General features: G+C 37.5%; 2 protein-coding genes across 3 annotated transcripts in view; both read right to left on the bottom strand.

The window, feature by feature from the left end:
- Nucleotides 1–15,656, bottom strand: part of ALCAM (activated leukocyte cell adhesion molecule) — a gene marked incomplete at both ends in the record, with an annotated part of 176,211 nt that extends 160,555 nt beyond the window's left edge. For both annotated transcript variants that reach the window (XM_084231790.1, XM_084231791.1), the window contains one exon: nucleotides 15,584–15,656. In XM_084231790.1, the coding sequence (XP_084087916.1) occupies nucleotides 15,584–15,656 (73 nt within the window). The remainder of the gene's footprint in view (nucleotides 1–15,583) is intronic.
- On the bottom strand, nucleotides 3,467–4,045 carry LOC311169612 (large ribosomal subunit protein uL6-like; the record flags this gene model as incomplete). The annotated part of the gene is made up of 1 exon (XM_084231706.1): nucleotides 3,467–4,045. The coding sequence occupies one exon, from the start codon at nucleotides 4,043–4,045 to the stop codon at nucleotides 3,467–3,469; it is 579 nt and encodes a 192-aa protein (XP_084087832.1).
- Nucleotides 15,657–15,948: the final 292 nt, after the last annotated feature.

Below are 15,948 nucleotides of genomic sequence, written 5' to 3'. Positions count from 1 at the left end.
GTAATCTATTTGCAAATAAACTAAGGGAGGAAACCCAAAACTAACATAAAACTGACTTCTGACATGGCATTGCTATGGCCCAATTAGTTTTATATACTTAAAGAAAAAGTCACACTTACTTGGCTTTTATTTGATAATACTTTACTCAGCTAATTTTTGAGTATGCTATACTGTATTCAAAAGTCCTACATTTTGAAAGAATGAAAGTGAGGCTAGATTTTGTTATTCTTAAAATAAAAAAGATCAGCCTTTAACCTTAAAGTTGGTTACACAAATATACTGGCTACTGTTTTCTAAAGCACTAGTAAGCATAGAGCATTGCTGGCACTCAATAAGTGGGAACAATCAGTAACAGTGTGTTGGATCTTATTGGTTTATCTGGACATTTACAACCTGTTAGAAAAATATTAGCGTTTCTGGGCAGAAATTCAGGAGAAAAGTTGCCAATCAGCCCATGTTATCAAAAACTGACTAACTAGATTGTCTAAGCGGAATGACAGAATAAAACCTAGAAGTTAAAATTCAGACACAGGAAGAATCCAAAGTAATGAAATACTTTATAAAAGAGGCTTTAAGTAAAAAGATTATAAGAATTCAGATTATTTTGCCCAGAGAACAGACATCAGGTAGATTTAAAGCTAGATTTTCAGCTATCAAATACTATCAAATAATGAAATACTATAAGAAATCCAATTCTGCACTGCCTTCTATAGTAACAAACTGTTTTATGTCAGTTTCAAGAGCACACAGTTTATTTTCCAATAAAATGAAATCTGTCCATTTTTTTCAAGAATTTTTCTTTGATTTGTGTCTGAACTTTTAAAATTACTCAAATAGTATATTATACTTTTGCAAAAATATATCAGACTTTCTTCAGGTGATCTCTAATTCTTCACTGTTAATAACATTCACAGCATGGCCAACAAAACACATGCATGTTCCGTGGTACAAATATACTAAATTTTGTCTGAAAAACTGATCAATTTGCTCATGAAATCTTTTTATAATAATTATTTCTATATTCAGCAATATGTCCTGGTCCAAAAGTTTAATATAAGAATTAAAAACAAGACAAGTAACTATTGCCAGTCATTTACTGCCTATTGAAAATGAGTTCCTCTAATTATTCCAGATAAAAGGATAATCCTACTATCTTCAATAACCTACAGTTTTGAAAATAAATTACCTTAGATACATCTCTGTATATTTTTCTGGATGATTTTACATTTAATGTTCAATGTTCATCGAAGATATAGAATATAGTCACTTAAGTTTCTGTTTTATGTTAACCTAGATTGATACCTGGAAGAATAATTAGGCTAACTTATTTCATTTTCACTTATTCTTCATTGCATAGCTTTATAAATTATGATAAATATTGGTTTTTTTAAAGAACCATACCTCATAAAATTTATCATTCTTTAAATTCTAAAAGCAAGTGAAAAAAGTCTCAATGAAGATATTTCTTACTCAAATGTAAATACATGTTACAGTTTTAAATAGGCTTTACTAATAATCAAGAATTCTAATTTTGACTACTGCATTTATTTAATTCATCATATATGTATTGGGAATATACTCAATATCAATAGACACTTAGCAGAAAACAAGATAAAGAAGATATGGTTCCTATCTCCAGGAACACAAAAATCTGCTAAGAGAGCTAGATGAGAATAAACAGGTAACAGAGTATAAATGAAATTAGTTCTGGAACTGTAATTCCAGAATCTTAGTGACTTCAGGAAAGAATTTCTTGACATGGCATCTACACTGTGTTCTGAAGAATGGGAATATAAGTTATTCAGGGGAGCTAAGTGATGAAGGAGGATATGAAAGAATGTTTCAGAATAAGGCAGTGACAAGAATAATAACCTCAGAGAACTAGAATACAGGGCATACTTAGACGTATGGCTAGAGCATGGAGTTCCAAGAAAGACTACTGAGGATGTTAAATGTAATGATAAGAAGCTTGCATTTTATCTGTACTTTACCAAGGTGTCACTGAACTATTTTCAGCAAACACCAGATTTCATTCATATCTTTTATCATTTTGATGGCAGAGGGAAAAAGAAATTAGAAAGCAGCTAGCCTGAATGTTAGGAAATCCATTAGATTATGTCTATTTTTTCACTTCCTTAAAATTTTATGTGCTTTGTGCTCTATAATACTCGGAGTTTACAGAGTCTACCTATACCTGTATCTACATTTTAAACACACACCCATTCATACTCCTAAGTTACCTCTAGCTTACTAACACTAATGTACTAAAGTCACAGTATGTCCTTAGACAGAATGAACCAACCATAAATGGTCTGCAAATTACTTTTAAATTTAGATATCAACCTCACGACTGCAATACAATGATGCTTTATTATCAGACAAAAACTGTTATAGTGGATTTGATACAAATAACTTATGGACACATGCTGAGAGTTTGTGGCTGCATTATTAGTTTTACATAGTAATTTCAAGGTTGATGTCAATAAATAAAATAAAATATGACATCATTCTCATTCATATCCATTTCTTGAGTGGAAAATAAAGATAGAGTAGGGAGGTGCTTCAGCTGACAATTTAATATTTTTGAACAACTTAGAGCCTCTCCTCTTTATGTACTCATGAGGATAAATTGGATTTATAATTGGAATGGTAGAAAATTAACTGAAATTAAATAATTGAAGAGTAATAATTTCTGAGAGCTTATTATTTAACAACCAACCACTGAGTAAGCTTTATGTGTGTTAATTTAACTTTCATAACAACCTTATGAGACAGGTAGTATTATTCCTTTGCAAGATAAGCACAATCTCCTCAGTATTCCCTGGCTAGGAGGGTGCAGTGAATACACAGATTTCAAAACCATATAATATGACATTAGAAGCATACTCTCAAACCCTAATCTATAACTGAAAGTAAGCACAATAAAATGAGCACTTACTTTAAAGAATGCCTAAAACTGTAATGAAAAAGCCACAGGCTTCAAACTTCAGTATTCCAGAAAAACAGATAATTAATTTCAATATCAATATTTAAAGATTTATTTTTTATTATACAATAGCTGGGGTACAGGCCAGAGGCGCAGTATGTTGATTCACCAGAGACAGAGCGAGGAACAGAACAGGCAGACGAACCAAAAGCACTGCTGAGGGGAGCATCGGGTGGACAGGAGAGGTATGCTGTGTCATGTGGGAATTTCCCTGGCTGGCCGGGAATTGAACCCATGCAGCAGAAGCTGTGGACAGCTTCACAGCGCTGTGTTCAATCCACTGGCCACCTGGGAGGCCCTCAATATCAAATTTTTAAAAGCCTCTCCATGCTGGGGATTCTTAAATATGCCAAAGAACTGAGCCATTTCTTTTTTTTTTTTTCAATGACGACTTTTATTATTGCATCTCAAAGATGTATCACAAATAGGTCTAAGAAATCATCCATTATCTTGCTGCTCTGTAGCTGGACAACTTAAATCTTACTCATCAGCTTGCTGAACTGTTCCCTTTTCAGAAACATAGATACCATCCAAAAATTTCCTGATATCCTTGTTTTTAACTGTCGTGGCTTGCTGAATCAAAGCAGCTGAATTTGATACAAGTTCAATGTCATTTCCTTCAAGAATCAACTCATCTTTCTGGGCTTGAGATACTGAACAAGCAACACCTTGTCTCATCCGAACCCTGCGAATGTATTTTTCACACAAGAAATTTCGGATTTCAACAAGAGACCCATTCTCCTGAATAACAACGTTGATAGGGAAGTGAGCACACACAGACCTCATCTTATAACGGAAGCCCAGTGTAACACCCTTGATCATCTTCTGTACATGACTACAGATAGTGCGAACAGTAGCCAGTTCCTTTCTATTTCCCCACCATTTGTCAACCCGGAGCCTCTTCTTTTTCTTCCCAAGCAAACTGAATTCAACATTGATGTGATTGAAGTCCCTCCGCAGGGTGACTCTGGGGCCCTTCACAATAACAGTGCGACCCTTCAGGGATATGTCAACATTTTCTGGAATGTTGACAGTCTGATTGCTGAGAATGGTCTTCATTCTCACAGTAGCTGGGGCAAAGAGCCATTTCTTTAACTGGTATCTAAATTTTAGTAATAAATTAGGAGTCATTATGTGTCAGATTAAACAATTTTCTGTGAACTCAATATTCATTTTGAATTAAAAATGTGGGATTGCTGTTTAATTTTTTTCTGAAATGTTCAATCAATTGTCATAAATATCACTGTTAATAAACCATTCTTTCACCAACACTATGAAATGGAGTTTTATAATATAATGTACATCAAGATCCTATAACACATACATACAATTGCTTAGAAATTATTTTTCTTAATTGTAGTTCAAGAAAAAGTACCATTGATTTAAGCCAATGCAAACATGTTAAAAGTGAATCTCATTAAAAGTATGTGGACCTCCCTGGTGGCTCAAGGGATTAAGACGCAACTTATGAGGCTGTCCACAGCCTATGCAACATGAGTTCGATCCCTGGGCAGGGAGATACCCACATGGAGCAGCAGACCTCCCCTGACTTGCCCACTGCTCCTCTCAGCAGTGTAGTCAGTCAATCCGCCTGTTCTGTTCCCCACTCTGTCTCTGGTGAATCCTCTCAACCCCCACACCTCTGGCCTGTACCCTAGTTCTTGTATGCATAAATAAATAAATCTTTTTTAAAAAAATAGTGTATGAAATACCAGGATGACACATAAATGATGGATTATCAATTTAAAGTGAAAATACAGTTGGAGTTATCTAAATTAGGGCATTATCTGAATTACTATATTTGATGAAATAAAAAACGAGGGGAAGATGTGAATATAGACTGTTTCCACATAAAAAAATTATATGATTAAGACATAAGACCTGAAACCATAAAATACATACAAGGAAATACAGGTGAAACACTATGTGATATGCACATCAAAGACATCTTTACAGACACATCACCCAAAGCAGTGATAGTGAAGGCAAAGATAAACAGCTGGGACTACATCAAATTAAAGAGCTTCTGCACAGCAAAAGAGACAATAACAAAAACAAAGAGAAACCCCACTGACTGGGAGAACACTTTTGCACACAACACTAATGATAAAGGACTGATCACAAAAATCTGCAAAGACCTGATGAGCCTCAACAACAACAAAGAAAATAATCCTGCCAAAAAATGGGCAGAAGAGCTAAAAAGAAACTTCTCTGAAGAAGAAATGCAAATGGCCAACAGGAATATGAAAAAATGTTCAACATCACTTGTAATCAGGGAAATGCAAATCAAAACTACCATGAGATATCATCTTACACCAGTGAGAATGGCACATATTAAAAAAGCTAGCAACAACAATGTTGGCGAGGATGTGGAGAAAAAGGAACTCTCCTGCACTGTTGGTGGGAGTGCAAACTGGTCCAACCACTATGGAGAGCTGTGTGGAGATTTCTAGACCTACTAAACATAGAGCTTCCATATGATCCAGCAATTCCACTCCTAGGTATTTACCCAAAGGACACAGAAACATCAATTCCAAAGAGCACCTGCACCCCTATGTTTATAGCAGCACTGTTTACAATAGCTAAGCTTTGGAAACAACCCAAATGCCCAAAAATAGATGACTGGATCAAGAAGATGTGGTACATATACACCATGGAATATTACTCAGCATTCAAAAGAGATAAACACATGCAATTTGCAGCAACATGGATGGCGCTGGAAGGGATCATGCTCAGCAAAATAAGCCAGAAAGAAAAAGAAAAATACTGGATGGTCTCACTCATAGCAGGAATCTAGAAAACTTATATAAGGGACCAGGAAAATGAATAACTGTAAGAAAGTAAAAATCAAAATCAACAAAAAACTATGAACCAGAGAACACTCTATGGGGGATAGGGGGCAGGGAGGGGAGGGATTGGGGTCAAAATAAGGGGGTTGCAATTGTATGGGGAATATAAAAATAAAATTTATTTTAAAAAATTATATGATTAAAAATCTAAGCAGAGTAATGAAGAAAAATACCAATTATTTTTCCGCTTTGACTGAAATGTACAACTGTTTTGACTTAATAGATAGTACTAAAGTAATATGAAAAATATTCATTAATTTATCATTGGACATAATTTTTGTTCTTTTTTGATGGCTTGGTACATTAGAGTAAAATATCCTTCTCAAGAGTATACTTTAATTTTTTCTAGTGATTTATTATCCAAAGGGTACAAAGAGCCAAGAACTAGGGGTTTAAAATATACATTATTTGTGGAGGAATTTTTTGAATGTCATTAATAAAAGATATTTTTCAGCTTCCAAAATACTTCTAAGATTAAAATTATAATTTTAATAATCTCACTATTACAGGGTACCAAAAAATGTTACAAATGGAATCAACCTAGCATGCTCATGAAGTAGTGGAGCTCCCTCTATTGAATTACAATTGAGATACTATGCCTTGTATTTAAAATCCTAATTTTATCATCAGCATGACTACATTACAATAATTGCAAAATTTTTCTCTGTAACTTCTTTCAAATTACAGACACACATACCCATTATCAATTTCTAAACTATATCCATGCTTATTTTGGAGTATGTTTTCTTTTTTCCTTAATACTTTTTGTTTTGGGGAAATTACATTTTAAGATTGTAGTTTTCAATTTGTGTTCTTCTTTTGTTTTCTTTGAGTTGATAAAACTGAAATGCTACTTGACAGATATTGGGACTATGAAACATCCCGATAAGAATATGAATTCCAATTTAGTTATGGAAGCCCCAAAATGTATTCAGAGGGAACTGAAGTAAAATCAGATATTTCACATATTATTCTGATCTGAATAAACTGGCATATTATATGATTACTGAAAAGTGTAACTCATAATAATTACTGGTTGAGAGTCCATTAGTGCCACATATTGATAAATACTCTGTACACTATTTATTTTTTGAATATTCATCTCAAATGAACTTAGCAGCATTGGTATGTTCACTTTACACATGAGAAAACAGAAACAACAGAAAAGAAACTAATGCTCAAGCCCACAGCCCAGGCTCTTGAGCTCCTATGCAATAGACTCTATGCTATCCATCCACAGTCTGTAAAACCTGTGAGCACTGAGAGTCTACAAAATTAAAAGAATTTTTTTTTAATTATCATGGAACTATAGTTATAATGTATACAAAAATGAAAAAATATTTCTCAGGCAGTCCAAATCTTTCATAACCATTTAGATCAATTCTAAAAATTCATATCCTCCAAACCATAAAAGTTCTACTTAAAAGTTCTACTCCTTTATACTATTTCATCATTTACTTTAGAAAGGAGACATACAGATTATCAGCTAAGAAAAAAACAACTGAGCAGATACAGGGTTTGTTTTAATAAACATATACTTATTTGACATTCTAGTATGCTAAGAAAAGCAATTTTATCTTATACTAAACTGTCACTTCTTAAAGAAAACTTCTATTTAAGGACTACATGAGCATCCACAAGGCTTGCATGAGTAGGAGATTAATCTAAGAGGGTAAATCCAAATATGTATTACATTTTACTCTTAAATGTGATAGCAAAAGCATTATTCATACTTAGAGCCATGCTCATCTTTGCAAAACTAGAAAACCAACATAAAAATTCTTCTTGCAAGGTGTCATACCTATCACTAGATAGAGAAGATACTTGCAGAATAAAATAGACATGCTACAAATTTGAGCATTGAATACTAAGTATCAGTGTTGAAGCTGTTTTATTCATGAAATTACAAAATGGTCTATAAAGCATGTTCCCACTTGATTTGTTTAAAGGAGTGAAGTGTAAATGCAAATATTTGCCGTTATGAGTATTTGAATAAGATCAAAGAGGCCCTCTTCTGAACCCCACAACTGGTAAGGAAATTAGGGAGATTACAGGAAAGTATTTGAACAACTTCAAGAAAGTTCTGAGAACTTCCAACATCTAGAAGTCATCTTTCTTTTGCTTGACTTCTTCAGTACATAACTCAAATACCACTTCCTGAAAAAACTGTTCTCTTCCCCACTCTGTCTCTGGTGAATCCTCTTACCCCCGGACACCTCTGGCCTGTACCCCAGTTCTTGTATGCATAAATAAATAAATCTTTAAAAAAAATTGTTCTGATTTTTCCCTAAACTCTGGACCAAATGTGATAGGATCTTGACTCTCTAGTAACTAGTTTATTGCAGTATCCCCAGCCCCACAAGCACAATACTTTGCACACAGTGAGCACTCAATAAATATTTATTGACTAAAACCAACATAAATCGAATGTGGTATCATTACTTGAGTTTTAATCTTGGATTGACTAATAATGTGACTTTAAGCAAGCAGCTAAGTAATTTTGAGACTACAGCTCCAAAGGCTTGAATCTATGAGAGGCATTCATGGAACTAAGAACACTACTGTCTCTAAAAACTATGACTAATTTGCTATTTAATTTTAGAAAATCTCTTAACCTATGCCTTCATCTATCTCAGCTGTCAACTAAGAGAAAAAAACAAGAAGAATATTTAAGGCACCATCTCATTTTTTTCCAGCCCTTTTATCACATTTTACCTTTTGACCATGAATTGCATCTCTCTTTCTCTCTCTCTCTCTCTCTCTCTCTCTCTCTCTCTCTCTCTCTCTCTCTCACACACACACACACACACACACACACACACACTCTTAGTTTTCCATAATTTTATTCCCTGGGGAAGATAAAAAGGCTTCAGCAGTAAGAAACAGTATTCTTACTGGACACTGTTTGAAATTCAATAACTGTCATGTTTTCTGTCCAAGGATCTGGAAGTGACAGGTGTAAACTGTGGATGCAGAGCTAAGGATCTTCAGTAAGAATGCTTGCTGCTCCATCTCCCACTACTATTGTGAATGTAGATTGCAAAGTAGTCCTAATTCTCCCTCCTGGTCTTGATCCACCTTTAAAAAAATTTTTTTAATCCATTAATTCAATAAATTAAAATGATTTTCTAACTCTTGAATCTGAGCTGGACTTGTCTTCACTAATAGAATGTGGCAGAAGCAATGATCTGCACACTTCTGCTTCTGTAAAACCCCTGCTTCTACCAAGAACAGGGAGTCTATTAGAGCATGGGAGAGAGTCAGTTTCCTCTAAACAGCCCTGAACAACCAGTCAACAACCAGAAGGAAAGTTACCTAGATTAACACACGAGAGACTACAGTAGACTGAAGACATCTAACTAAAATCAAACACACCAGCTGCACAGATTAAATTGTCAATCTGAAAAACAATACCATGGTTACAGTTTTAAATGACTATGTTTTGAACATAGCATAATCAACTGATAAATTCAATAAAGTAGCTTCACTCCTTCTAATGTTTTTTTGTTCCATTAGAGCCAGGCAAATTCCATACCCAGAACTCCCCAACTATCAGGGAAGATACTTGGGAATATAGTGAGAAGAGCTTTATCCACAGTGTCAAATGCCCTCTCCCTTCATTCCATCACATTAACAAGATCAAAACTCAGGGTCCTTTACTGTGTATGCTTAGATAACACCTTCTTTTCCAACCAACATTCACCTTTAGGGTTTTCTGAGTACTTGAGACACTCCAGAGAGTTGAACTAAATAATATGTGGGTGTTTAGTCAGATTTGGCATAAACTATTCTGGCCATCCTGTTTATTGGCTGTCCCAAATCAGGTCACCATTTCTAACTGGTACGACTATTATAGTTTACATGTTGTGCAAAAGACTAGAGCAATTCCTTCAGTTTTATAGACAATGCTAGTAATTTTTTTTGATTCAAAGTGACAGCTGAGTTACTGAAAAAAACCTTACAGAAGAACAGAATGGGAATTGCACAGTTGGCTGAGATTTCAGGATCAGACTAAAATAGGCCTTCCCGAGATATCTACTACTCAGTAAAGCTCCCAGGTGAATTTCTATTATTCTCTTGGTATTTCAGGTCAATTCAGTTCAGTTTCCATTCCAAATCATGGAATCCTTGATGTTCCATACCCATTAACATTTTGGGATTCCAGGCTATAACTTTGTATCTCTTTTATACTTGACATTAAAGAGGAAGATATCCCCTGACTGATATTTCACTGTAGCTAATACTTTAAAAAGGTTAGAAATACACACTTTGTCAGGATGAGAAATGCATTTCCAATAGTTAAATATGCTAAGACAGACATACGGACAGGTAAGTCATTAATAATTATGGTGACAACACAGTGCATTCAACTGCACTTTCCAGACTGAAACAGGCTACCATTAATAATTATATCAGGACATCGAGCACAAACCAGGACTGTATTAGATATGCCAAGATGAATGGTTCATGGATTAGAAAAGGAGATAATTTGGTTTTTTGGGGGGAAGGAAGGGAGAGAGAGTCAAATGGCAGGAAAGGAAGCAATCCGGAGAAGCCCGAAAGCAATCTAATTTCTGATTAATCTATTTTATTTTCCCACAGTTTAGTTTCATTATGTTGAAGTACTATGAATTCTTAGAAGGTCAGACACAGATATGTTCATTGAAGTACCTCAACTAAAGTTGAATTCAACAATTCTTTAATTAGAAACTCTTGGATTGTGCACAACTCTGATTTCCCCTTGAATGGTATGGATAATTGAGAACTGATTGGATAAATAAGAGAAAGTACTAAAAGCTAATTTTATTCTTGGAACATATACTACAATAATGGACTCTGATAAGAGGTTACCATAAAACAATTACTGAATATCACAGTACATTAGGAACTAGTACTAGCTGAAATATATATATATATATGTATATAAAAGGTGTCCCTCTAATAATAAAGGGGTAAAGAATATAAATGTTATTCAAACAGAGAAACTAGTTGGATGAAAATATCAGTAACTTCAAATATATAATACTTTGTACCCTATAGGGATACTTCTAATAACTGTAGAATTTAACCTTATCAAAGATTGTAATATCTTTTCTTAAATAAGGAAGATATATTCTGGCGTTGACTTTGTTCTCTGTAGGGAAGGGAAAATTCTGCCCCAATGAAAAAGGTAATGAGAAATGTAAATGGACACTTTTCTGGTCTTTTTCATGTCTTATTGAAAATAAAAAGAAGCTGCTATGCAAAAGTAATAATTGAATAAATATTCATTCATCATCCATCACTCCTAAGAAAACTGTCTTTAGAATTCTTATGAGCTATCTCTTATTTTAATAGGCCTCATACATTCAAGAGTAAGAAATGAGATGGGCCTTTATGAAATCCTAACAATGAAGGTAAAATTAAAACTTTGAGAGGAGTTCAAGTTTCTATGTATACACAGAAGAACACAGACACTTTTGAATCATAGCTGCACCTATGCTGCTTGCCTGCATATTTGGAATATATAATGCATGTGTCTACTTGAGTCAATAGCTTCAGGGAACTAGAAATCTTTGATGATATGTTATGCTAAATAAAAGGCCACAACAGAAAGAGGTGTGTTTGGGATATAAGACAAGGTGATTACATAAAGCATCTAAAATACTCCCTGACAAAGTGCTGCCATCTTATAACAAGTAATGCTGACAACTTAGATAGTACTCAATTTTATAAAGACCTGTGTTTAGTGACATAAAAACGTGAGCAAGAAAAAAAAAAAGGAGAAAGGAAGAGTAAAGAGATGCTTTTGCCTGCTTTTAATAAAATGGTCAAGGTGATAATTAAGGGGAGTAAATTAAAGAGTATTATTCTATTTACAATATAATAAATTCTTAATGTAGCCTGTTTCACTTGAAAAATTCTATGCTGATCAAGGGAATTACTAATATCACTGAAATCAGAACCATGTAATATACAAGGAGAAAAAATTACAGATTAGAAATCAAAAGAAAAAAAAATAATTTTCCCAAGGTTACAACATTCCTCTATGACATAGCTAAAAATTAAACACATGAGCACTAACAGCACTATAAAGAATTTTCTGGTAATACTTAAGATTATTAAAATAAGTTTTTTATTGATTTTCTTATTCTTAATAAGTCACCAGTAGACAACCATTCTCTTTCAAATTTCTATTTAAACTAGTTTGAATTTTCTAAAAAGTCAGAAAGTTTGGAATTATGTCATGAAAATATCCTGGAATCTACAGATTTAAAACAACAGGAAAGCATTAGTATTTTCTAGTTCCTTCTTATTGTACTTACAACCGTATGTGCAGATTAGTGTCTTTGTTTTAGGGGCATTTTTAACATATAAATATGAAGCTTTTTCACATTAACATATTAGCATTAACCATCACTTATGTTTCATTGTAGGAATTACACAAGCAGTTCAAATAGAGACTGACTTCCAGGAAGTTACACTAATCAAGTATTTTGAGACCTAAAAATTTTTATCATTGTCTTTTCCCAGGGCAGTGGGAAACTAATTCCTTTCCATCACACATCTTTTTTTTTTTTTTTAACTAGACCTATTCAGGTCTGGAGAAGAAAATATAAGATAATATAACGAGTTTGTAAAAGTAGGGGAAAGGATAGAAAACCAGCCATTGAGGTCCACTGACATTTTTCTAATACTAGATTTATACTGATTGTGCCTATTAAAACTGTCTAAAAGAAAATATAATTGGAACATGACTGTGGCACCCAAATTGGTTGTTTACCTTACAACATTGGAAACAGAGTTTTGAATTGGCAGAAATCTCAGCATAGATCCTTAGTCTATCCTTTTATTTACACTTGAGAAGCTGATCTCCCCTAAGGAGAAATGACTTGGTGAAGTTCCTGAGGCATATGGCTCTGAGCCAAGCTTAGAAAAAACAGCTTCCTGTAAATAGTACCCCATTAAATTGTAAATTGCTATTGAATTTAATAAATCATCAAGAAAAAAAAGCAATATTTACTGACTACTAAGCACTTAGCAGTTTTAAAATTAATAATTTTTAATAGTACCACTTCAAGCAGTTGAAAGTTCATTATCAGAGGTTATGTTTTTCCCAAGGACTATTGAAATAAAAGCGTAAGTTCCAAACATAATATCCCATTGGCGTAAAAAAAAAAAAAAAAAAAAAGAGCTTTAAGCTTACTAATGTCATAGAATGACTCTTTCACTAGTGAGCAATTTAGAAAAAAAAAGTCCAGAAAAGGAGGCACAAAGATGACCCAGGTGAAGAAACAGTTAATTGCAGGATCCCACCTCCTGGTTGTAAATAACCAAGGAAAGCCTTTTTTAAAGCAATACAAAATGTCACCACAGGCTGACGCTCTTTCTACAAGAATAATGAGATTCTTGTTCCTCGGATGCTGAGCACATACTTCATTGCCTTTATCACTGAATTCAGTTTTCATGGTTCATATATTCTCTCCCCCTCCCTTCAAATAGGTAACATGCCACGCCTCAAATAGATCTAAGACTATGTAGTGATTAGAGACAAAAAGAACTGCAGAAGCAGTTTCACAAACTCCAGTTTTTGTCCTCGAAGTCTGAACACACACAATTGAAACCGTTTCGGAAATGAAAGACCGCAGGCAGGGAAGCCAGTCCCTTTCACTAAACCAGTCATTGGCACCACATCCCACCGGGTTCAGCTGTGCCAAGGGCTTCCAAGCAGGCGCACTTGGCCTCCAGAACTTGCGTCCTCGCCTGGACACCGCGCCTTGGTGCCATAATCCTTTCTTTTAAAACACACTGACACCGACCGCACCGGGAATTTCGCGCACATGTCATGCGGTAAATTCAATAAAACCATGGATCTGAGGGTCTGAGGCTTCTCACCCCCAGATTAGTGGTGGTTAGCGACCGTGGGACTGTGCTATGGATTCGCAGAAAGCGCGCGGCTTTGTGCGGGATAGAAACGCTAGCCTGCCGCGCCAGGAAAATCGCCACAAAGGAGATCTTAAAGCAGAACCTCTCCCCTATTAGCAGTTAAATGTGCGGAAAAACCTGTCCTCCGAGGTGGCCCAACTGAAAATAAATTCCAGCGCCACCGCATGGAAAAGAAAACCCGGCGTGTGCTTGTGGTCAGGGAGATATAGTTGGGCTTATATTTCTCAAAAGTGACAAGAGGGGGACACTGAAAACTACAGTGGGCGTGTGGATCTTTGCATTTTACAAACAACCTTTCCCTCCTTCTACCTTGTATTCCCCCGTCCCAGAGTGTTTGCCCTTCCTGCCCCCATCGGGCACTAGTATAGTGAAAAAGTGAGCTCCACACCATGCCAACCCCAATGGAGGTGTCCCCTCCCACCTCTCGATGTGTTTACTCCACCCCACCTGCTTTAAATCTGGTTCAACTCTGGTTTCACGGTCTTTGCTTCCGAGCTGGAGATATGTCAGACACCTCTTTCTCCAATCTCAGAAGAGCAGGTGAGCTCATTACCTCACCCCAAATGTAACTTTAATAAAGCGATTCGGGGAGAGCAACCCTCACCACTACCCTGCACCCCACCACAATCGCACAGCAACAGCAGTCACCACTTGTGAACCTCAGGCTTCAGCTAACCGCCAGCTTTCGCCCTCTTCCTGGGAGAAATCCAAAGACTTTCAACCCTATTCGTTGGCCTCGTTACCAACAATCAAGAGATGGGCAGACATTAAAGTTGCTAAAAGGAAGTGATTTTTTTGCTTAGATTAAAAAAAAGAGTAAGCCTAAAAAGACAGGAAGTAGTTTTACTTGCAGCTGTCTACAGATCAAAACTTCACAGAGGGACGAAAATCCCCCAAATCCTCAAATCTAACGAGGAAATGGACCTGCTGCTCGGTCAAGTGACGAGCAAGCACACAGAATGCCCCGTTAGGAAACCTGGAGGCGGCTGCCCGGCAGGTCTCCGAAATGACAGCTCCAGGAAGGTCCCCAGGGTAAGCAAAGGGATTCCCGCTTTAGTTGTTGGGGGTTTTGCCCTTTTTTTGCCCTAAGGCAAAAAATGACAACTGGGGTAAAATCTCAGGTCCTGAAAAATCTCCAACCCCCTCACTAAGGTTTGACAAATCTGGATTATAATTTCAATTCAGGTTGCGTCCTTTGCCAGCCGCCATCCCCTAACTCACCACCCATCCAGACGATGGGAGAAGAGGCGTTACACCAAGATTTAAGTTTTAGGTCTTTTTTTTTTTTTTAAGGAAATGATTAAAGTCCTACCTTTCTCCTCTACCCCTCCCATCCCTTCTTTAACCCATAACAAGGCCATATTTGCCAGGAAAAAGTACCGGCAGTTACTGCCTGCGGGAGCTAAGCGAAAGGGAAACTGCTCCGAGAGCTGTGACTTGTACTCTGACGCCAAGAACCGAGAAAATTTCGGCGGGCAAGAGCTCGCCTCCGGTGGGTGGCGGGGGAAGGAGGGGGGAGTCGCAGGGGGAAGCGTGGGGAGCCGGAGGAACCCTGCTCGCCAGCCCCTGCAGTCGAATCCCCGACCGCACCCCAACTTCCAGATTCACCCAGAGCCCCCAGTCGCTGCCCAAACTTGAGCCAAGCGGCCGAGCCCAAACGTGTGGCCCAGGTGGCTGAACCCAAGTGAGCCGTGCGCCAGGGCCGCGGTGCCCTCCTCTGCCCCGCGCGCCTGGGCGCACGGCCCCGGGGGGTGCGAGGACTCGGCGCGGGGACACTCACCCGCGCCCCGACCCTCCCCGGATGCCCGAGGCCCCGGCTTACCTGGCCTGAGCACTGCAGCGGAGATCAAGAGGCAGAAGACCAGACGGCAGGAGGGGGCCGCCTTTGATGCCATATTCCCCCTTCCTCTCCTCGAGGGCCACCGACAGAGTTGGCGCGGCCCGAGGGGGCGTCGCTGCGCGCCCCACGCTGCCCGCGCGCTCCCGGGTCGGGACGCAGGGGGCAGCGGCTGCTCCCCGACACACCGCCCCCCGGGCTGTGGGGCTGCTCCGACGGGTCTCAGCCGCGCAACTTTCCACCAGGCAGTGCCCCGACGCCTCCTCGCTGCCGCTGCACACCCGCCCCGGGAGCCCAGGGCCGCTTCTCCCCGGACCGGCGACTCCCTCTTCCTGGGAGACGGAGACACT

The sequence above is a fragment of the Talpa europaea genome (genome assembly GCF_964194135.1).
Source record: "Talpa europaea genome assembly, chromosome: 4".
Taxonomy (NCBI): Eukaryota; Metazoa; Chordata; class Mammalia; order Eulipotyphla; family Talpidae; genus Talpa; species Talpa europaea.
Note: the sequence above shows the minus strand (reverse complement) of the source record. Positions and strands in the feature narration are given on the sequence as shown.